The 24,191-nt window shown below is 46.7% G+C and overlaps 1 protein-coding gene and 1 long non-coding RNA gene across 5 annotated transcripts in view; one reads left to right on the top strand and one right to left on the bottom strand.

Moving 5' to 3' along the window:
* The window catches only part of MAN1C1 (mannosidase alpha class 1C member 1), a 148,581-nt gene that overhangs the window by 79,449 nt on the left and 44,941 nt on the right, over positions 1-24,191 (bottom strand). For all 4 annotated transcript variants that reach the window (XM_072827744.1, XM_072827743.1, XM_072827741.1 and 1 more), the window contains exon 2: positions 15,433-15,529. In XM_072827744.1, coding sequence (XP_072683845.1) covers positions 15,433-15,529 — 97 coding nt within the window. The remainder of the gene's footprint in view (positions 1-15,432; positions 15,530-24,191) is intronic.
* LOC140634167 (uncharacterized) lies at positions 1,224-11,410 on the top strand. Its single transcript, XR_012031684.1, has 2 exons — positions 1,224-1,799; positions 10,613-11,410. It is a non-coding gene; the product is annotated as an uncharacterized lncRNA (long non-coding RNA).

Consider the following 24,191-nt stretch of genomic DNA (forward strand, 5'->3'; position numbering starts at 1 on the left):
GAGAGCTTGGCTTCTAATCTTGGCTCTGTGATTTGCCTGCTGCGTGATCCTGACCAAGGGATATAACCTCTCTTGGCCTCAGTGTCCTCATCTGTAAAATGAGAATGTTTCTGTACAGAATAATTTCTAGATTTCAATAAATAATACATGTAAAGTGCTCAGCAGAGTGGCATGTGGTAAATGGTTGAACATATTAGCTAGTCCTGTTCTAAAATCTCACCCTAACATTAGGACATGTATGTAAAGATTAGCAAGCTGAATCAGGAAACTTATTTTACCAGTGCTTAGAATGACAAAAACTCAGAAATAACCTAAATGTTTGGTAAGAGGAATAAGAAAAAAAATAAAATGTATATGTGTGTATGTATGCATTTACATATATAAATGCATATGTGTGTGAATACACACATATATAGTCCATCCATACAACAGAATAGCACGTAGCTAGCCATTAAATATGGCAATATACATGTCTGTTTAGTGTTTAACAGCCTGAAAATGTGATCACAAAATACTAAGTGAAAAAACATCACAAGCCAGTGTTTATCATATGATACTATTTATGTAAAAATACATATTTATATATATTCCTTTTCACGGGAATGTATCTGAAGAGACCCATGAAACTAGAATGTCTGGGTGGCGGGACTTCAGGAACTTTATTTTCGGGTTCTTAACTTGTAATTCTTCATTTCTCTATAATGGGCATGTATTACATTTATCGTTTTTCAAAAAAAAAAAAAAAAAAAAAGGAAAAAGGAAAAAATAGATGAGTAACCGTAAGGGTAGAAAAGGATTTTCACACTCAGATAATTCCAATATGGATAAAGGGATTTGTTCCAACTTCATCACTTTCTAGCTAAGAAGAGACACCTAGAATGGCAGCCTTAAGAAAAGGGAAAATTCCACGTTTCAAGGTTTAGTGTCTGAGAACAGTAGCTTAAAAATGAAAGTATCTCCGGACGCCTGGGTGGCTCAGTGGTTGAGCCTCTGACTTAGGCTCAGGTCATGATTCTGAGGTCCTGGGATCAAGTCCCACATCGGGCTTCTTGTAGGGAGCCTGCTTCTCCCTCTGCCTGTGTCTCTGCCTCTCTCTGTGTCTCTCATGAATAAATAAATAAAATCTTAAAACATGGAAGTGTCTCCAGCCATCCCTCCCCATCACTCCATCCTGTGGGGCAGCAACCCTGACGGTCAGCAACAAAGCAGACAGGAAACGTGCCTTCCTCTCAGGGAACACAAAATCAGGGTATCAGAATGACAACAAATTTCTACTCTGCCTTGCCAAGAGACCCTTCCCGCTGAGATGAGGAAATTTGGGGCACAAATCATCTTACTGGAAGGAGGAGGGACATTTTCACAGGATCAGCTGGAGGTCGGGGAAAACTGCAAAGTCTAACCATTCTTCATGTCATAACTTCGTCAGCTGTGCTGGTTGACAAGATGCTTACCCAGCACCTCAAGACATATGCCAAATTGAAGTCGTTGAATGTGTAAGCTATAATAACTACTGAGATTCTTCAGCAAGCTCGTGCCCAGAGGCCAGCTGGCCTCTGCCCCCCACACCAGGGGCTGCACAGCCCTGCTGCCCTGGGATGGGGCTCCAGGACGGGAGTCAGACTGATCTATCTGCCCACCCACTTCCGGCGCCTGTACTGTGAGTGGCCGGTGCAGGCACCAGACGTAAGGGTCAGTGCCTTCAGGAGCGGTTTCTACTGCAGAGCGTGTTCTTCAAAGAGAAAAGCAGGAATCCAATTTACCGCACTAAGGATCATGGGAGACTGGAGGCAGGAAGGAAGGTAAAGGGGATGGCTGATACAGAGGCCGTGGTGCCGCTCAGCTGCGGGAGGGACGGAGGGACTGAGGGGCCGAGATTTCCTACGTTCCTGGCTGGGTCCTACCACCAGAGAAGGGAGTGGGGATATGCTGAAGGGTAAGGAGCAAGGTCAGCGTGCCAGGTGGGGGCTGCAGGTGGGCTGGGCATTACAATGAGCTCCAGCAGGGAAAGGGGACATGTAGGGCCCACCGGCGTCCAAGAAGATGGGCCATTTGTGATAATAAAGTTCCTTTGAGGCATTCTTATCAAAAGCATCCAAAATCCTCTCCCAGGCAATGCAGGAGAGTTACACCAAGACCATCCCATGTTACCTGAGGGTAGGATTAGTACCCAGGTCCCACATGGCTGGAAGGTACCCTCTTTACACAATTGCTCTGCCCGCCATTTGCAAATGCCATGTTCATCAAACATCTGCTGAATGAAGACCCCCTAGACATGCTGGACTCACTCACACAGTGGCCCAGGCCCCCACAGCTGTCCTGTTGAACAGGTGGCTTACCCCATCTGATAGTGTGGGAGCCCAAGTCCACGGCAGACTCAGCACCCACGGGGGCTCACCTTTGCCAAGGGCATCACCTGGGCTATGGGTGAAGGACCAATCACTTCAGGAATGACAGACTTTGGGCCCAGCAGGATCCTGTGGTTCCTAACTCAGGCTGTGCATCAGAACCACCGACAGATTCTGTTTTAAAAAACAGATCCCTGAGCCAGCAACAGACTCTACCGAACCAGAATTTCTGGGGATGGAACCTGGAAATCCATGTTTGCTAATGTCCGGTAGCTGGTTGTGATGTCTTCCCTGGCTTAAGAGCCATAAATTGGCCCAAGCTACCCATTTCACAGATAGTGAGACTATATCCCAGGGAGGGGTAGGAAAAATGCATTGCCCAAGGTCACAGAGACAATTATTACTTCCCTGGACAGCTTTGACAATACCGATGGTAAAGATGATGATGATGATAATGATGGCAGCCATTACTATTTATTGGTGCTACTCTGAGCCCTTCACATATATTAATTGAATTCTCACAACCACTCTATGAAATAGGTACTATTATTCCTGTTTTCCTAGGAGAGGAAACTGCGGCACAGAGATGTTAATTGACTTGCCCAAGGTCACACAGCTAGGAAATGGAGCCAAAGCCCTGTGTTCCTATCTGGTTGGCAAACCTGCCTCAAGTCACCAGGATCCTGCCTCAGGGGTTTTGCTTCCTCTCCAGCTCCTAGATTGAGCTGCAGGCCCTGGGATGTTTCTGGGGAATGGTCTCAGCTTTGCAAACTGACCTCTGGAGCTGGGAGGAGCCCAGAGGATATATCTCATTTGCCAAGGGACCTGCTTTTGTACATACACCCTGGTCTGGGCAGGGTTGATGTCTGTGAAGTTCAAGGCCCTTTAGATAGAGCCATGCTGCCAGTGGCAGGAACGACCCCACTGCTGGATGTGGGCAATAACAGGAGAGGCAGCTTTTCCCAGTCCAGCCCCTGTGACACCATTTTAGACTCCGGTGAGTGTTGGGTAATAGCCTCATCTGGGGTGTCTGGGATTTTACCCTCCTTGATTTGGGGAAGATAAGTAAGAGGGATGGAATGGACAAAGGTTCAGCAGTGTCAAGGGAAGAATGTCACAGCCCCCTTCTAACCAATGAACACACATGGACCCTTCTTTGACATTCACCATTACCTCTGGATACCGCAAAAGTACCGTGGGGTTCTGTGCCATACCAGGGATGCACAAGGCAAGTTATGTGGGAGATCCTGGCTGGTGGGGGGTTCACAGTTTCAGAGGCAGAGGAAACCAGACGTGCAGGCTCTGGAGGTAGACAAGCCTGGGTTTGAACTGCCGCTCTGGCTCTTTGCAGGCTTGGACAAGTTACTTCTCTCGAAGTCTCAGTTTGCTCGTCAGCACAACACCTACTTCATCAAAGAGGTACCGAGGGGAATAAATGAAACTCACGAGAAGGTAGCTGCACAAGCAGGTGGGCAGATCTGCCCTCCTTGCCCCATACTAACGGAGACAAAGAACCTGAGTTGTTTCTGTGCCAATTTTCCAACAAGAAGGAAGGAATCCTTCCCACCAAGTCAGGTGGTAGCAGACTTTCAGACCTCCCTCCCTCCCTCCCACCAGCAAAGGACACAGAAGCAGGGTAGCATTACACTTTTGTGGGACCTACCTCTGTAAAAATATATATGTTAAAAATGATCTTTCACAATTGCATTTGTATAAAAATGAATATAACCCAGGCTGGATTCATTATTATATTCATTTTTGTCTTCTGATTTTAAAGGAAAATTACAATACTTGTGTGAGTTGTAGGCACTATGTCTAATGAAGAAGTCAGCCCTGTATGGGGGCATTTTGAGCACCTGGCTGGGTACTGGAGGCCAGGACTAGGTCTCTTCCCTCCAAATGTGCTTCCTCCCACATCACCAATTGCTCCTGCCTCTGTCAAAGTACTAACGCTCTACCCAGCATGACCTCCTAGGCCTGGCTCGTGCTGTTTCTCCACCTGTAACAGAGATTTCACTGATTTTTGGCAAAATCTACCCCCTGAGCAACCCTGGCACCCAAGCATCTGCCCCCTCCCATACTTCTCCTCTTGGATGCACCATCTTTGTGGATTGTCAGCAATGAAATGTGGGGAACTTTATGGGAACTTTTAGAAGAGTTCCTGGAACTTGCTCAGCAGCTCTTCTTGGGTACCGTTGTTCTCTCTTGCAGCAGTGTCACTTAGGCACGTGCTCTGCCTGGCAGCACAGGCAGATCGCCTTTGTCTTCTCTCCAATGAGCTCATGGCATCTTGCTCATTTTGCACCCTCTTCCCTGCTCCATACCCAGCTGGGAGCCTGGCACACAGTAGGTACTCAATACAAAGTTGCAGAATTGAATTAAAACTTAAATAACTCAAACTCTCCATGTCCCCAACAGCACTATCCATTACTTGTTGCAAAACAACATCCAGATGCATTTCTGGGCAACTGCTATTTCAGGAAGTGTTATTTGGGGAGCCGAGCCCTGCTGGCTGGGTAAGAAGCAGGCAGAGGGCCTCCGCCATGGTGGCTCCCTTCCTCCCTGTCCTAATCATTTGCTTGGCCATCGGCAGGATTAGACAACAGCAATTATCCCCACATGGTCTATTCCCAGAATTCAAAGTTATTGGGGGAGAAAATGCAATTGTGCTTTTATCCAGTCATTAAAAAACAAAACAAGAGCAGTGGATTTCAAACTGCCTTTCAGATTTGATGAAAAGGAAAACAAACTTGAGCATTAGCCCTAAATTGTGCTGACAACACACTTCCGGGTTTCTTTGTCCTCCTTCACGTTCTCTTCAGAAGTTTTCAACAATTCCTATTGATCCCTGAGCGGTTCTCATGCCTGGGGAGAGCAGCCAGTGTGTGCAGAGGGGAACTGATCTGCCTGAGAGGCCCCGGGGGTTGGAGGAGGATGAAGGGGGTGGGGAGATGGTGGGGAAGTGAAGTCTTGGCTCCTCCGGCCCAGAGAAGCGGTCAGTCCTGGGTCCCCACTTGTGACCAGAGCCGCACCTCTGAGCCCACTGCCCACTTGGCCACACCAGACTTCCATCAGCCAGGGTCAAACACACCCAAAAGTAGTCAAATCACCTGCTATTTTAGGACCTTGAAGTAACAGGAGAGTCCACATGCCAGACGCCCACACTGTAGGATGGGAAATGAGCTCTGAGAGAGAATAGGTCTCGCCTAGGTCACAGAGCAGACTGGTGGCTGAGAAGCCATCAGAAGCCAGGTCTCCTGGTTCTGAAGCTCAGAATGGGGAGAAAACACGGGGAAGCTACATTCATAGGACCCCGTTTTATGCCAACACTGTTTGCATATGGTCTCTTACCATACCCCCACCTGCTCTAGCCACACCAAAAATCTTTTAGACCTCCAGGGGCAGGGCCTCATGTGACCTCCCCTCTAGGCTGTTGTACTTGTGTTTCTGTGTGCATGACCCCTCTCTTATGCTTCTTCCTTCATGCTTCTAGTCTCAGGGTAGAGGCCACCTCCTCCAGGAAGGCTTTTTGAAACCCATCCCTCCAAGAATGAATTAAAGAGCCCTTGGCGTGAGTGTGGACCTCAAAGCCTGGGAGATCTACACGGGTATCTCTCTGTCTTGCTTCCTGCTGTTTCCCCTCCATGTCTAGGAGAGTGTCTAGCACACTATGGGCACTGAACAATAATGAATAGATAAAGAAGTGGTCTCATATGATCCCAGTAACAATCTTATGAGAAGATGTCAATCTCCCCATTCCACAGGAGAGAAAACTGAGGCTCAGAAAAGAAATGTGACCCCTGCCGGGTGAGTTGGTAGAGCCAGGATTTGGAGAATCCAAGTCTTCTGACCCCAGGTCAATACTTTCTTTATTTCGACCCCCTTCCTGATATATAGTAACTGAACTAAAGACGGTCTAGTTCACACCATTTTGGACCTATGCATTACAGCTGGGGTGGTATGGGGAGTGGAGAGGTCACCCAATGGCACTGGGAGACAGTGTGGGGAGGGGATGGTGAAGGAAGACTCTGCTAACTACTCCTTCTGCTACAAGGAACACTTGAGGCAGGCAGCCTAGGAGCCCCAATTCACCTCTAGGTTAAGGCAGGAAGAAGAGAGACCTTTCCACACCAGAGCCAAGCAGGCAGTGCAGGGCAGCTCAGCTCCAGGGAGCACATGCCTGGGAAGCTCGGGCTTTGAACAAGGGGTGGGGCATCTGGATTAAGAGGGAAGTATCATTCAATAGGAGGCAATAATTCAGCATACTGCAAGAAGACCAATTGGTTTATCCATGTTGCAAAACTGGCAGCATCCAACTAAAGCTCAACATACTAATACCGTATGACCCAGCAATTCAAATCCTGGGTCGATCCCAACATAAGTGACTGCTTGTTTCCACCAAAAAGCATGTACAAAAAGTGTTTATAACCCTCAAATACTCCTGATGGGAATGTAAAATGGTGCAGCCACTGTGGAAAACAGTCTGGCAGTTCTTCAGAAGTTGACACATAGAGTCATGTGACCCAGCAAGTCCACTGCTAGACAAATACCCAAGAGAAATGAAAACCCACATCCACCCAAAAACTTGCACATGAATGTTCATAGAAGCATTATTTGGAACAGCAAAAAAACAAAAACAAAAACACAAAACCCACACAATCCAAATGTCCATTAACTGCTTAAAGGATAAATAAATGTGGTATTTTCACATGATGGGATATTATTTGGCAATACTTCCCGGGGAAATGAGGTACAAGTACAAGCCACCGTGAGGATGAACCTTGAAAAATTAGTCCTGATGAAAGAAGTCAATCACAAAAAAACAGGTATTATATATGATCTCCTTCATATGAAACGTCCAGAATAGGCAAATCTCTGTAGGGACAAAAAGGAGATAAGTGGTTGCCTTGGGTTGGCAGGGGAGGGAGAGTTGGAGAGACTGACAGCCAATGGGTTTGGGGTTTGCTTGCAGTTGCCACAAACCGGCAACAACAATGTCCAACAACAGTAGAATGGGTAGATAAACTTGAAAAGGAATGAACTGCTCTTTATGATATAATTATGAGTGAAAAGCAGCAAAACCATAAAAGAGTATATATAGTCTGGTGTGAAATCTTAAAGCAGACAAAACTAATCTAAGATGATAGAAGTCAGAATAGTGGCGGCCCTTTGGGGGTGGGGGAGGCTACTGACTGGGAGTGGCCGGAGGGGACCTTGTGGCTTACAGGAAACACCACCCACCTTGATCTGCGGAGTAGTTACAGGCTGCACCCGTAAGTAAAATTCATTAGGATGTGCACTTAACATTTGTGCCTTCTACTGCATTTAAGGTAGAAGTTACGGGTCAATGTTTACAAAGTAATTTTAAAAAAAGGCAGAGGCTCAAGTAAAAAGACCAGGGCTCAAGTCCTGGCTGTCAGGCCTCTGTGAGAGTCTGTGTCCCTCTGCATGCCTCCTTCCCCATCCTCCAGACATCGGACCAGATGGTTTCAAAGAATCCAACTGGCACCGACAGTCTGAGATTTCTGCGAATTCACATACCTATTTGTCAGTGAGTTTGTTGGGAAATTTGGCAAGTGCTTGCCATCAATGCGGTGTGAAGAAAAGGGGGCTGGCTGTCTGCTGTGGGCTCAGCCTTGTTTCCAAGGAAGGCAAGGTCTTTGGAAAGTGGGTGGGAACACCCCGCCTCCAGGAGGGAATGTCACTTTCAATATGAATCATCTTAGGCATCCAGCAACTTGCTCTGGGAATAGATACCCTGACTCACTTCTCCCTGACAGGAACAAGACTTGCTACTAAAATTTCAGATTTCAAGAGAACCAGCACAGCCCAAATAGCCTCTCAGAGGCAGAAAAAAAAAAAAAAAAAGAAAAAAGAAAAAGAAAAAGAAAAAAGAAAGAAAAGAAAAAAGAAATCAGCCTAGTAACCAACCAGGAATCAGAGAGGGGCTGGGCGTCTTTGTACTGAAGACCCGAGGAGCCCCAAAGGAGGCCGCCCGCCGGCTCACACGGCTGCTGGCGCCAGGGCAGGGACAGGGACTCAAGGCTCCCTGACCTTGAGTTTTCTTTTTACAACAACCTGCTACTATATTTTTTAGAGAAATAAATTATGCTCTGTGCTGGTGGGAAGCCTTTTAAACAATAAGAAAAAGAAAACGGCCAAGATGCATCTTAATGAGAAAGTGCTTAAGAAAAAAAAAATCTTTTGGTGGAGGAGAGTGCAGAGCACCATGCCCCGAATGGTCAGCTGCATGGGAGAGTGGAAAGCCAGCAGGCTAATTCAGAGGTGAGCGCTTTGCTTCGATAATTACCCAGTGTGGCCTGAGGGACTTTCTGGTCTTTAGGAGGGACCTGTGAAATCATGGATGTGTCATTCAAGGCCACAGGGAGACATCTCCCCCCCCCCCCCCCAACAGAACCGCAGCATCTGACCAGCAACTGTCCGTTGTGCCTACCCTTCATGTGTGGGGTTAATACTTTCATCCCATTACCCTCCTTGTGCTAAAAGCCCATCTGCCAGTGACCGGTGCTTCTGATCCATTTCCTCTGCACTCTGACAGCCCCCAGCCTCCGGATGGAGCAGCCACGGCTCCCAAAACATGTGACTACCCGGAAGGTTTGCTTGCTGCCCTTACGCCTGACCTGTTCTATGCAAGGAATTGCAACATCACCACTTCCGACGCAGATGACAGCTCTTTCTCAAAACAAACTCAAAGCCTGGGTCAGGAATGTGCACCACAGCCTGCGAAAAATCAGTGAGCAACACGGCCTGATAATGATTTTCCAAGAATTATGGATACTGGGTGTTTTGGTTTTTCAGAAAAAAAAAATGAACTCATAAAAGCGGATATAGTATTTTTCAGCCAGAGAAGTCAACGTGTTCTGTTACCCAACAGCAGGGGAAGAGGATAGGGGACCAGGGAGGGTGTGCGTGCATGCCAGGCAGGGTACTGGGGCGACCTAACCCGGCCGCCACCTCCATAGGTGAGTAAACTGAGGTTCAGAGAATTTTGTGACTTGCCCAATTTCATTCAGTTGGTAAATGCGGAGGACTTGAATCCAGGCCTACCTCTAAAGTCAAAATGCTGCCTCCCAGAAACAACCTCAGAGATTCGTGGAAACATGGAGTTCTGTGGAAAACTGCAGAAGCAGGTGGTTTTTGCAAACTGTCTCTCTGGCAAAGTGTGCAGTTCCCTAGGCAGCCATACTGGTAGAGTAACTCTCACCCCCCACAAAAAGATCCAGTAAGACTGGGGTGTGTGTGTGGGAGACTGTGAACATTTTGCAGAAGGTACTACTAAGTCACACACCAAAAAGCAATTGTAAAAGTGACATCTTGGGACCTGGATTTATTCCCTCTTCAACATCATATTTGCTCTGTTACAAGGCAAAGATGATTTTTTTTCTCTGCCAAGGCCAAACATTCCCAGCCTGTGATCTGAAAATCATGCAGTGTTCATTTTGCCTCTTAACTCACCCAAAGCCATAAATCATCCCTCGAAATGGGGATTTGGTTGGCAGTTCTATCGGGGATTCACAAGGCAGAGGTGGAATCCAATTTGGGGCTCTCACGGTCATCCTGAGCCGGCTACGAGCAGGTGGACATTGCTCTTGGCCATGCGAGTGCCTCCATGCTCCATGGAGAAGAGGCCCAAGAAACAAATCTGCTGACCAAGCAGGACGGTTGCTCTGATGGGGTTAGTCTGCTGATTCTAAATGCACTTGTGACAGAGGACGAGGTCAAGGCAGCTGAAGAGAATAAGAGGAAGAGAGAGCAAAGCAGGATCCAGCCCTTTCCCAGCCAAACCAAGGACAAGGGGAGAAGGGAAAACAGGGCAGGCAGAGACAGCAGTGGGCGATTCATTCATTCCAACATATTTACTGAGAGCCTACTACGTGTTATGTGCCAGACACTGTTTCTTTCTTCCGAATATAATGATTTTCACAAGTACTTTTTAACAAATAGAAAAATTATGGAAGCAGCTGAGGGTTAACGAGTGTGCATTGGCAGGGACGTGTAGGCACACGGCCACGTGCTGCACATGGACTTCATCTAATCTCCACCACTGCTGGGGGAAGTAAGTATTATCTTCATTGTACAGATGGAGAAACTGAGGTACAGAGATTAAGAAACTTGCCTACGGTTACATGACTAGTAAGTGGCAGAGCCAGGATTCAAACTCAGGCAGGTGTAGTTCTCAAGTCCCCAGTTCCCTCAGCTCATCATGCTGACGGCCGATGGCATGTTTTGCAATTCTGTGTTTTCAGGTTCTCCGGAAAGGATAAGACATTTTCCTATGCTGGGAGAAAAGAGGAACATCTGCATCTTTTTTCCAAGCCCTGAATACTCAACCAATGTCCACTAACTACTGATGCCTGGAGATGGGTGGCTGCAGACCCTGGCCATAAAGTACATGTCCTCCTCAGCTTCCGTCAGGGTAAGGGAGAAGATGTACCAGCTTGGATTCCCCCAACTCAGATGAAGGAGTGGGACTTGCCTTCGAAGAGGCCTCTCTGGTGGCACCCTCCCAAGACTCTGTGCCCATGCTGATGTTCCCAGCTGCCAAGGGAAGATGAAGTTATCATGGCTCACTCTGACTTCTTGGGAGGATTAATGCTCGTTAAGCGCCTCAAGGCTGGCAGCTGGCACCAGTGCAAGGTGTCACTTACTACTGTCCAGAAACTCTCATCCTGGCAGGAGGCTGATTTATTCCATGGCCTTGAACCTTAACCTTCCCCTGTCTCTTCCCTGTTAAAAATTTCTCTGTAAGCTGCTTAAATGAAGAAGTGAACCTGACACTGCCTGCCAGTGGGCTGCTCAGCCACGATCTCTGCCATGGGCACTCAAGGGCTGGGGAAACAGGGCAGGAGGGATCAGGGTTTAGGAAGCCCTGGAGCCCTCACATGGATCCCTGGGTCTAAGGTCTCGGATATGCTCCAGTCAAAATGGGAGCAGCACACACTGTCCTAAGAGCCTTATGTCATCCTCATAGCAGCTGACCTGAAGAATGCCAGACATGAATATGAGTGCTTCTCATGTCTTAACTCCTTTCATTCTCAAAACAATCCTGTGAGTGGGTAGTATTGTTGTGTCAACTTTACAGCTGGGACAGAGGTCCAGAAAGGTTAAGAAACTTACCCAAGGTCACAAAGCTAATAAGTGGCACAGCAGCATGCAAATGCAACCTCTCTGGCCCCGAGCCCATGCTAGCTTATTTAATATCCTCCCAAATCATAGCAGCAGTCCTTTTTACAGGTAAGGAAGGCCTTTGTACACTGAGCCACTGTGCTTTGTGGCATTGCCGGCTGCTGCATAGCAGCTGGTTCCTCTCCCTCCCCTCCCCGAATGGGTTCTTCAAGTGGCAGACTTACCTCTGTGACTTATTAGCAATCAGAACACTACCATCGAGTGCCTGCTCTGAGCCGGACTCAGGGCTAGGCCTCTGTCCATCTCCAGTTATCACCAAGGCCCCAAGAGGCCAGGGACTCTGTCCCACTCCGCAGTCTGAGGCCACACAGCTAAGTGGCAACACAGAGGTTCTATTCAGGCCTGCTGAGATCCAAAGCCACACTCTTTCCACCACCTGGCTGGACACTAACAGGGACATTTGAGTGACCTCTTAGAGGAAGGGGAAATAGGCAGATATCTGCCATGGCCTGGGCCACAAGGCAAGGAGCAGGCTGTGTCCTTGCTCACAGCACTGGGGTCTTGGGAACATTTTCTGACATGACCTGCTGAGCCGGATGTTAGTAAAAAGGAAGCCACTTTGACACTGAATTGCTAAGGATACAAAAGCTGGCTTGAGAGACACCTCACTCAGCAGTCTTGCTCTGAGTGAGAACAGATTCAGGGAAGGGGAGTATGGGCAGCTGGGAGGGGAACTCGATTTGGTGAAATGCTGCACAGGAGACCGACTCAGCATCTGATGTCACTGCAAAGACAGGCACTGGTGTGAACTCATTACTTTTCCTGGTATACAGCCCTCTTGGCCCTGCAGGCCCAAGAGGGGGACTGCAAGAGCCCATGTCCAAACAGCTCAGCCAGGTGGGGCAGGGTGGGCACTCCTGTCACCTGACCTTCCTGGCAGGGCTCAGTTTACAGTAAAGTCACTGAAGATGGCAGTGGCCAGAGCCCAGCAACGATGCCATCTAGCAGCCCACACGAGTCCAGAAAAAGAAGTGGTAGGGTGACAAGCATTCTAACTTAGGCCAATTCACCTTCTTCTATTTTTGGGAATAGTCTGGCTTCAAAGCCTCTCATAGATCCACCCCAAACTAGAACCTCCTTCTCTGGGTGCATTCCCATAAGCCTCTGTCTCCTGAGACAAATTTGTGGTAATTACAGTCAGAGATACTACCTATTAAGCAGGTTCTTTGTGTCAGGCAGGTTCTGGGTTGGGGTCTGATGTTTTCATTAGTACCACTGTGCAGAAAAACTCAGGCTCATAGAGAAATAACTTGCCTAAGGTCATACAACCAAGAAGTGGTACAAAAGCATTTGTTGAATGAAAGAATAAACCAAGACCAGCTCTCGCTGCACACCCTCCTTTCCCAGGGGCCAGCCACCCACTGCGACCTCTTTGCTAGCTCCAGAGGAAAGCAACTGCTTCGCTGTGGGGACTATTGCAGGCACTGGATCGATGGGCACCCAGGGGAGTGGCTGCTCTGGGAGACAGGCATCCAGGGGATTGGCTGCTCTGGGAGACAGACACCCAAGGGACCTCAGGACCTCCCATGGGCTCGCCAGGGCAACTGCTGACTGCATGTATTATTCTGTAAATGGCAAAGCACTCACACAGACTTGGCCCTTTGAATGTTCATATTTGCTCTCACAGCAGTCCAGTATGAAGGACAAATGAGCAGAGGGGACCTGAGACACTATGTGACTCAAACCTGGCCACACAGGTACCTCAGGACAGAGTGAGGACTTGCGCCCAGGTCTTTTGACTCAAGGACCAACTTACTTTCCGCCATTCTAGCTGCCCACTCTCCATCAGGGCTGGTGATTGAAAAGGCACTGAGAGTTGAGGTGCAAATGACAGCCCTGAGGAATTTTGCACAATGGGACTTGGCTTAGCTCAATCCTACCTACAGTGTTCCCATGGTACTTCCTCTGTCCCTGTGGATGGTCTGAGCAACAGCTATGCCCATGCTGTGTAGTTTCAGAAATTAGCCTCCCCCACTCCCACCAATTCCCTGAATATTTGTTAGAGGGAAGGAGAGGGAAAGCCTCCATGGCTCCATCCTGGATTTACACTAGTCACCAAAGCTCCAACAACTGTGGTGAGACCCACACTGGCCCCTTTTCCCCAGGGCTGATGTGGGATGTTGGGGGAAGGTCTGAGTTCCAAGGCAGGGGAGACAGCCAGGCCCCTGAACAGAAATCCACACATTTCATATCCGAGGTTAAAGAAACATCTGTCTTCCTCCCTTCTGATTCAGGAGTCCTCCTAGGAATCTATCCTAAGACAACATTTTATGCACAAAGATGACAACTGGTGAATTATCTTTAATAGCAAAAAATTAGAAACGACTTCTGTCCAACATTAGCAGAATGGTTAAATGAATTATGGCACATCCATGCAATAATTGCAACCATTAAAAACATTCTTTATGACAAAATTTGGATAAGTTAGGGAAACACTTATGATGTAACATTAAGCCAAAAGGAGGGAGGGAGAGAAAGAGAGAGAGAGACAGGACATAAAATTGTATATAGAAGAAAAAAGCAAAGAGAAGATTGGAAAGAAATGAACTAAGATGCTAAGAGAGGCTGCATCTATGTGGCAGAATGAGTTATTTTTTGTCTGTTTTCCATTTTTTTAACAAAGATTTATCTATTCATGAGACACACACACACAGAGGCAGAGACACAGGCAGAGGGAGAAGCAGGCTCCTCGCAGGGAGCCCGATGCGGGACTCGATCCCAGATCTCAGGATCACGACCCAAGCCGAAGGCAGTCGCCCAACCACTGAGCCACCCAGGTGTCCCTGCTTTCCACTTTTTGATACTTTTTCTTTTCCCCTACATTCCTGTGATAATCAGAAAAATGAAAGAAGCTTCCCAAACTCTCTCTCTCTATCACACACTGCCCCCCCCCCACCCCCGGGAGTGAATTCTCACACATCCAGAAAGAATGTGATGCAGATTGGTTAGAGGGAAGAAGGCAGGTTCTCTGTGTTCCTCTTCCCATAACGTAGGCACTTCTCTTAAGATCATACACATGGGATCCCTTTAACCTGCCTTCAAGATTTTCCTAGGGCTTTTCATCTGACTTGGTTCTTTGGTTCTGGACCTCAGGAGTGAGGAACACAGTGGGTGAATTTCTGTCGCCAGCCCTGGATAGCTCTGGTCTCTCAGGGAAGCAGCAAGCCAGGCCGCCTCCAGCATCTTTTCTGGAGAAAGGCCTGCAGAGAGGAGAGCTGGCGACTTGGAAGGGTGTTAAATTTGGAATGTGAGGCCGTGCCCACAAGAAGGCACTCTGCAGACTCTCCAGCTGAGAGAGGCTTTCCGGAATTAGGAGAACCCGTGGCTGAAGAGGGAAGAGACACGAGCTAGTGAGGCTGAAGGTCACATGCAAGCTACTGACACGAGGCCACACCTGTGCTACTCCCTGACGTGCGACAGTACTGTCCGTCTATGAGGTGAGCGTGCAAGATGCACCTGCAGGACCCTAAAGGCAGTGCATGCACCCACCTCATCAGAAACATGTTCTGTTTCTCTACGAGACCACCCAAGATCATCTTACAGCTACACCTGGGGGAGTGGATTTAAATCCAGTCCTCTGTGTCCTTTAGAGCACCAAACCTGCTCCTTGGAAGCAGGTCTCTGTTCCTTACCATCTCCAGTCACATGTCCAAGTGTGTTTGCTCTAAAACACAGATGCTAAGTGCATACAAAGAGTGTAAAGTGAGAGGGAAGCGTGTTGGCTTCCCCCAAATCTAGAAGGCTCGAAAGCCTGAGCAGCCCAGAAGGAGCTCAGACTCAGAAGCCACTGGGTCTGGGGAAATAGGGGGGGTGGGGAGTGGGGGGGCTGCAGGGCACAACAGCCCAAACTGAATTCCACTCAGCCACCAGGGGGACTCACCAAACATGTTGCCCTCGTAGCCGTCTCTTGTGAGTGGCCGGAGCTCATTTTTCCCCATTGCGTAAAGCTTGTAGCTCTGCCAGGCGAACTGCATCATCTGCAAGAAAAAGCAGGAAACAGAACCTGAGCATGGCAATTCCCAACCATGTACTCTGACCACCTGGCTTTGCCCTCTGCAACAGGATTTGAAACCACACTTAAAAAGTAATCTTCGTGGGATCCCTGGGCTGCTCAGCAGTTTAGTATGATCCTGGAGTCCCAGGATCGAGTCCCATATCGGGCTCCCTGCATGGAGCCTGCTTCTCCCTCTGCCTGTGTCTCTACCTCTTTCTCTCTGTCTCTGTGTCTCTCATGAATAAATAAATAAAATCTTTAAAAAAAATAATCTTCCAAACTGAAGAAGATGATTTCCTTTCACATAGTTCTATTCATAGTCACGGCTGCCTGGAAGGCCATTCTCCTCAGATGACCCCAGTAGCCCAGAGTCTTCCCACAGATTCCTTAGAGAAGACACAGAAAACATTAAATATATTCTAGCCATCCTTCAGTGCCAAAGTGAAAAGCCACTTCTTCCATGAAGCCTTCCTGCTTTGCTCCAGCCCTACAGGGATTCTCTGAAAGGAAGGAAACAACTTACTGAGTGATGCCTGGTATAATCTAATAAAGCAATCCCCTGAGCTAGCAACCGTTGACTCCGTCCTACAAGGCAAAGACATCAGGTAACTTGTCCAAGGTTACCTAGAGTCAGTGAGAATGCTGGGAACCAAACCCATGCCTTGTGGTTCCGAAGCCTTAGGTCTGTCCCCAAAGCCTTTGTTCTGCCCCCTAAAGTCACCATAAGGCTCTATGAACTTTTCTAACACTTGGCTTGACTCACTCTTGCCATCCTGAGCTCCCTAGCACGCGAGCTGGTCACTTACTGTTTTTGTTTCCCTGGCTGGGAACCATAAGCGCCTTGAAGCCAGCCTCTATACATGCCTCAGTTTCCCCTACAGCAACCAGTACAGGGCTTGGCATGTGTAGGGGGCAATGAATATCAACTTTGTCACCCAGTCTGGACATGAGTTCTTACTCATTAAGGTAACCATGTCATTCCCTAGGGAACATTGTTCAAGCACCTTGGAATACAAGCTGACAGTGTATCCTCAGCTCTGCTTCTCTGTCCCCCAGGCTCTCCCTTATTTGTCTTTATGGTGCTGCTTTTTTGCCTCTATATGGCTGGCTGCTTTGCCTCTATATGGCTGACAGCAGGGCAGAGGAAGAAGCCGGGGCAGGAAGCAGAGGCACAGATGAGAGCCCAGTGTGTGGGGAGGCAGCTGGTGTGGTACAAAGAACTCAGGCTTCTGAGGCCAGACTGTCTGGGTTCTCATTTTACCTCTGCTTTGACTCTAGCAAGTGACCAAACATCTCTGCGCCTCAGTGGGCTTCTTTTTGAAATGGGAATAACAAGTGCTGTTTTGCTGAAAGACTTAATCTCTAATCCTGAAAGGTTTTCATGAAAGAAAGTAGTTGGGAAATGCCCAGTTTCTGACCTGCCATGGCACGTGATCACCGAACACTAGTCCTCTGCCCTCCTGAGCTGCTAAAATCCCCATCTGGTGCCCCAAGCCACAGCCACCACCTCTCCTCCCAACCATCCTTAATTCTCAAACTTTGCGAGCATCACCTAGAGAGCTCTGTAGGCCCCATCCTTGAGTTTCTGATTCAGCAGGTCTGGGGTGGGCCCAAGAATTTGCTTTTCTAACGAGTTCCCATATGCTGCTGGTCCACAGGCCACCCCTGAGAGCCACAAGTCTGGTCCATGTGTTTATTTCTATTTCTCACCTCACCTCCAGATGCTGTACTTTTCTACTTTTCTCCTTCTATCTCCCAGCCTACCTTCCTGCCTCAGCTTCCTCTTTCTGGACGTCTCCACCCTCATCCTCCATGCTCTGCCATTCCAGGTGCCAAGGCTTAGAAGTGGTCTCTTCCAGACGCATCTGGACCATAATTTCTGTGTTTGCTGCTGTGGCCCAAATACACAGGCCAGGAGAGCAGATGTGACTAGTCTATGGCCCACACTTCCCGTGAAATAGCAGAATGATCCCACAGCACCTCTCCGTTTCATAGATGTTCATACTGAGGCTCAGAGATGGAAGTGGTCAGGGTGGCACAGCCGGCAGGGCTGGAATCCACCTCTTTCAACTCCCAGGCTGACTGACCCTATCCTCGTGCCCAGCCTGATATATGGCTTCCCATGTGACACACATGCAAATGTCATGGTAATGCATGCCAAGCACTTGGCAAGCGCTTTGAGTCCTGGTTCCATTCCTGTTATTTTCTACTTATCCTGAATTGGCAATAACAGAAACTAATTGCTGGGTACGACTGCTTAAGGGAGACTGGCCTCCTCCCTCAGTCTCTCTTATCTGGAGGCCTCCTCAGTTAAGTCGGTGTGAGCTGAGGAAGCAGAGGGTAGCAGGAGGCTGGTAAAACAAAAATGACAACAGGAAAGCAGGAGCAGAGGTCTGGATGGGGAGGATGACACCCTCCCCTCAAAACCCCTCCTGCTTAAGAGAATAGAGAGAGAGAGAAAGAGAGAGAGAGGAGTGGGTGTACCAGAGTAATTAGGAGAATCATAGGTATCTGCATGTTCCCAGAGGAGCTGCCACTGCAGGGATGTGGAGACATTTGGAACAAGGCCCGTTATCTCAGTCACCCCACATCAGTGGATAGGAGCGAAGGCACAAATCATCCCTATGCCACTGGGGATGAGATTCAGAAGGCAACCAAGCATGGATCTCAGCCCACTCTCTGCTTTCTCTCTCTCCCTCTCATACACACAACATGTACAAAGATACACTGGTGTCTTCCATCTGGGGTCACAAGTGGCTCAACCTGGGCACTGGATTAGCAGGGGACAGGAAAAGACGCCCAGCCAGGCAGTCTTTACTTCTCTTCCTAGAGCACCCCAAGCAAGCACCGACCCAGGGTCTTGTCCTGTGCTCAGCTATGGTTTGGGCTACAGCCACAGTGGGAACGCTACCCCGGCCCCACCTTCTATTTCCCTGCCAAATGTTTATCTTCCTTCACATCCCGGTTGAAACAGCACTTTTGGAGGAAGCCTCCTCCCCAGTCATGCCTAAGTCAGGCCCCTACTCTTTCCCCACATTCCTGATGCTATGGCCTACAGCAGCCTGCAGTCAAGCTTTTATACAGTCCCCCCAAAACTCCTAGTCGTTGCTGCAAGACTCATCGCAACTCATCCAGGGACTGGCACACAATAGGGGCTCACTAAATATTTGCTGAATGACCAATAAGAATTAAGAAAACCACTGTAGAGCTTAACGCATGGTTGGCAGACTGGTGGACCACAGATGTCATGGGTAAGATAGGTCATGTCAGAAGGGAGGGGCTTCTAAACACCAGAGGCACTCAGAAGAGGGCAAGTGTGTGTCTCAAGTAGATAACCAAGCGTCCTCATGAACACACAGGACTGTGAGGGACACAAGAAGAGGATGAACCACAGAAAGACTACCTCACTCTGGAGCTGGTAATACATGCCTTGGCTGACCCCTGGACTGGGCTTTAGAGATAGACTGTCCTTGGCTTCATGTTAGGCAGGTCTAAGACCTCAAAGGTCATCTAGACTACCTCCTGCCCCACACAAGTTCCTTAATAAAAGATTAACTAATGCCTCTTTGAACACCTGCAGAAATGGGGTGCTCACCACTTTACCAGGCAGAGCTCATTTGACTATAGTTTCTTTTTTTTCTTTTTAAAGATTTTATTTATTTATTTATTTATTTATTTATTTATTTATTTATTTATTTATTTATTTGAGACACAGAGAGAGAGGCAGGCAGAGACACAGGAAGAGGGAGAAGCAGGCTCCATGCAGGGAGCCCGACGTGGGACTCGATCCCGGGTCTCCAGGATCACGCCCTGGGCCGAAGGCAGATGCCCAACTGCTAAGCCACCCAGGCGTCCCTGACTATAGTTTCACAAAGTTCTTCCTTAATCAGTCCAAATCATAATGTTTTTCCAGGGTGCCCCGAGGCTTGTTGCCCATTTGTTATGGTTTGCTATACTTTTGTTAATGAGCAGAAACCAAAGTGCAGACTCTCCCTGGTTACATCTGGACCAGATCCTGTGGGCGTGGACTTGCCATTTGTCCCTGATAATTTTATCTTGTAGGACTCTGCCTACCATTCTGTGCTGTCAGGATCTTTCTGGAACCACATCTTATCATTCAACATGCGTGCATCTGCCTGCTTTGGGTAATCTGCAAACTTGATAGGACTGCCATCTGTGTCTCCCCCCACCGAGTTTTGGACAGAAACATTGAGCAGGGGGGCTGAGAACAGCACTGGGGAAACCACAGCAGGGGCCTTTCTCCTGGATGTTGCATCTTTCTTTGAGTGTCATCTGTCAGCAAGTGAGGAACCTACCAATCAATACAACCCCCATGTCTCCATTTTTGTACACAAAGATGTTGTCTCAGCCCTGTGAAGGACAGGGCTGAAACACAGAAACATTCCCCCAGCATAGCTAGTACAGAAAATAATTAATTGCTGCATTTTTTTAAAAGGAAAATCAGGGGTTAGACCGGCACGATTTGCTCTTAGAGAACCCATTTTGGTTCCTACAAATCATAATTTTTTGTTCTAAATGCTTGCAAATCACTAACTTAAAACCCTATCAGGGCCTTAGGAGGCTATAATCAAAAAGATGGACAATAATAAATGTTGGCCATAATGAGGAGGAACTAGAACCCTCATACACTGTTGGTGGGAATGAAAATGGTGCAGTTGCTTTGGAAAAACAGTTTGGCAAAAAAAGTTAAATAGAGAGTTACCGTGTGACCCAGCAACTCCACTCCTAGGTGTGGACCTGTCCAGAAAAGAACTAACAGCTGGCCGAAGGCTTCCATTCCTAGAAAAGCCTGCTTGCCAGACTGATCCTCAGCTGATGTCTAGGAATGAGGATTTCATGAGTATTCTCACCATCCTCTAACTGGTGAGGGTGGTTTCCTGTCCTTAGAATGTACAATCTCTGATGCTGAATACCTGGCTTTCCTTCTGGGAGTCTAGAATTTTTGTATGTGCTAAAATGGTACCTATGTGACCAGCCCCCAGTAAAAACCTCAGGCCCTGAGTCTCTAACGAGCTTCCCTGATAAATAACACCTCACATGTGTTGTCATAACTCAGTGCTAGAAGAATTCAGCATACCCTGTGTGATCCCGCTGGGAGAGGACTCTGGGAAGCTTTGCCTGGTTTCCTTTGGGCTTCCCTGCATGTACTTTTTCCCTTTGCTGATTTTTCTCTGTGTCCTTTTGCTACAATAAAAAAAAATCACAGCTAGAGGTAGGACTCAGTGCTGAGTCTTTTGAGCCCTCCTGGTGAATCACTGAACCTAGGGGTCCCCCTGACACATCTCCTAGAAAATAAAAAATGTAAGTCCACACAAAAACTTGTACACAAATACACACAGCAACACTCTTTACAATAGCAGAAAAGTGAAAAACAGCCCGAAAGTTCATTGACTGACAAATGAATCAACAAAACGTTAGACCATATATATGCCATGGAATATTACTCAGCCATAAAAAACAATGAAGTACTGACACAACTACAGCATGGAAGAACCTTGGAGGCCAGGCACAAAAGGCCACAGAGTATAGGATCCTATTTCTATGAAATGCCCAGAACAGCCAAATCCATGCCAACAGAAAGTAGGTTAGTAGTTACCAGGGACTTGGGAGAAGACAACGTGGGGAATGAAACCTTTTTGGGATGATGAAAAAAAAATTTTTTTAAAGATTTTATTTATTTATTCAAGAGAGACACAGAGAGAGAAGCAGAGACACAGGCAGAGGGAGAAGCAGAGTCCCTGTGGAGAGCCTGATGCAGAACTCGATTCCAGGACTCTGGAATCACCATCTGAGCTGAAGGCAGATGTTCAATCCCTAAGCCACTCAGGTGTCCTGATGAAAATGTTTTATAATTGATGATGAGGACTGCACAACTCTGTGGATATATTAAAAACCACTGAATTTTAACACTTTCAAAAAAGGTGTATTTTATGATACATGAATTGTATCTCAATAAAGTTATTTATACTTAAAAAAACTATTAGTAGAGACAAAAAGGTGTCATTTACCAGTGGATATGACACACCAGGGCATGCCTTCATTTCGGTGATATTCCTGCCAAAAACACAAACCTAAACCGAATCATGAGGAAGGATCACACAAACTGAAATCAGGGGACCATGTACAATGTAAATGGTCTTCACTCTTCAAAAACATCAATGTTTGTGAAAGAAAAGGAAAGACTGAGTAGGATCGAAGGAGACTAGAGAGATGTGAACTAAATGCCATCCATAAACTTGAGTGTGATCCTGGAGCAGAAATAACAACGATTATTATTATTTCTATGAAGACCACTGTCAAGACAACTGACAAAATTTGAATGGAGTGTAGGAATCAGATGGTAGTGTTACATCAGTGTGAATTTTCTCTCTTAATGGTTTTACTGTGGTTATATAGGAAAATGGCACTAAGGTTTTGGAAATACACAATGAAATATTTAACGGTTAGGGGCATTATGTTTGCAACTTCCTCTCAAATGGTTCAGAAAACTGTGTGTATGTGGCGAGAGGAAAAAAAAGCAAAAGGTAAAATGTTAATATTGGAGGACTCCAAGTGAGGGGTAAATATGAAATCTTTGTTAGATTTTTGTAACTTTTCTACAAATCTAAATTTATTATTTCTTTAAATCCATTGAGGGGTTACCCAGCTGGCTCAGTTCATAGATGCTTGTTTGCAGGGTTGTGAGTTCAAGCCCCACATTGGGCACAGAGCCTACTTTTAAAAAAAAGTTAAAAAGTCCAGAAGGAAACTTTGTTGGAAGTTGATGCCCTTTCACCCAAATGTCTATATTACAGAATTCTGTTTCCTTTAACTTTTATAAATTATATCAGAATGTGCCGGTCTCCCTGCAGGTCCTTGGGCCACAGTTCCCACAAAGGCCCTGCTGGGTGCTCATGGCACCCTCTCCGGGCCTGTCCTGCCAGCTCTGTCCAAAGATGGAGCAAATGAGGAGCTAGCAATTTTGGTTTCTCCTTTTATAATTACATTACCATGTTTAAATGAGGTGCCCATCCTTACTCTGTTCTTTCTGCTCCAAAAATAAAGTCCCCTTTTGTGGTTCTGAGCATTTCCCAGAAGTCCAGCTCAGTCCAGGTCTCAGCCCCCTGTCCAGTCTCCCACATCTAGATCACTCCTCTCCCTCAAGCTCTGTTCTGTGCCCCCTATCTCCCTCCTTCTGCACATGACTTTAAAATAGTTTTAAAAATAAAGTTGATCTATCTTTTAACGTATTCAACATACACATGCACATTGTAGAAATGGAGAAAGCAAGCCACCACCCATTATTTAAATACTATAACCAACACTCCCATTTCGATGTCTTTCTTTCCATTCTTTTTCCATTCATCTCTGCTTCTTTCAGGAAGGGTGACATAAACATTTTCCATTTCATTACAAAGGCTTTGCAAACAATATTTTCAACAGTTATACATAGCCTAGCAAGTAAGTCCAGCATCATTTACTTAACCTTCCTACCATATAATCCGACATTTCAGTGATTTCTACTTTGTGGCTATTGTAAATAATTCCATAATGAACATCTCTGTGCACACTTCTTTTTCTACACTTCAACTAAGTTATTTAGGCCAGAGCCTCTAAGAAATTGCTGGGAAAAAATTAAAAGTTATTAATATGTAGATGTTCCCTTTTAAAGAATAAATCCAGACAGCTCATTTTGCCCATCAATATGCAAAACTCGGTGAAAAATATATAACAAGTCTGTGTGTGACAATACAGTAATGTAGTTCACTTGGATGAAATAAAACTAAATAACAGTCATTTATATTTGTGTGGCTCTTTGCACACTTTATCTCATTTGATTTGGGTAGTTCAGTGGGCTTGACAGGATAGGCCATTATTCTCATTTAGCAATAATCATGCAAGAGCTCAATAAAGTAGGAAATGTAAAGTATTAAACAGATTTTAAAAACTGTTTCCAAATGCACAGTGACATACAAAAATCCTACTTGTATAATATTAAGTGAAAAATCAGGGCGCCAAATTATAGTGTGAAACTTACTGGGCCATCTATGAGTATTTTAAAGAAGAAGAAGAAAAAAAAAAAAAAAAGAATGGGAAGGAAATACACCAAAATGCTGACAGTGGTTATTTCTGATAGTGAGAAGCTTAGTGATTGTTATTTTTTCTACTAATAGATTTATATTTTCTGGGTTTTCTATAATAGTATCTAGAAATTTTTATAATGTGGAAATTAAAGGTTGTTAGAATGAAAAACATAAGGGAGGAATGATATGATGCTACTCCTAAGTCAAAAGGGAGTGCTTGGGTGATTGGCCATGGGTTGGATCGGATGGAGCCAGGTTTGACAAAGAGAAGGCCTTTACAGCTGGGAGTCAGAGAGAAGGCCAACCAGCAAGAAAAACAAGATAAATAGAAACACATAGCCAGAATCTCAGCATCCAACAGAAAGAATCTGAGTGCCAAAGACATTATCTGTTCCCGAAGCCACATTTTATAAGAACTACGTGAGGCTCAGACTGGGGAAGTGATTTGCCATGGTCAGGACACAGAAGTTAACAGCACAGGGATGGTCCTGTCTCCAAGAAAGGGGGTCAGGACAGTGACATAGCTGACTGGAGCAGAGACAGCCTGAGCCATGGCAAGAG

The sequence above is a fragment of the Canis lupus genome, chromosome 5 (assembly GCF_048164855.1).
Source record: "Canis lupus baileyi chromosome 5, mCanLup2.hap1, whole genome shotgun sequence".
Lineage (NCBI taxonomy): Eukaryota > Metazoa > Chordata > Mammalia > Carnivora > Canidae > Canis > Canis lupus.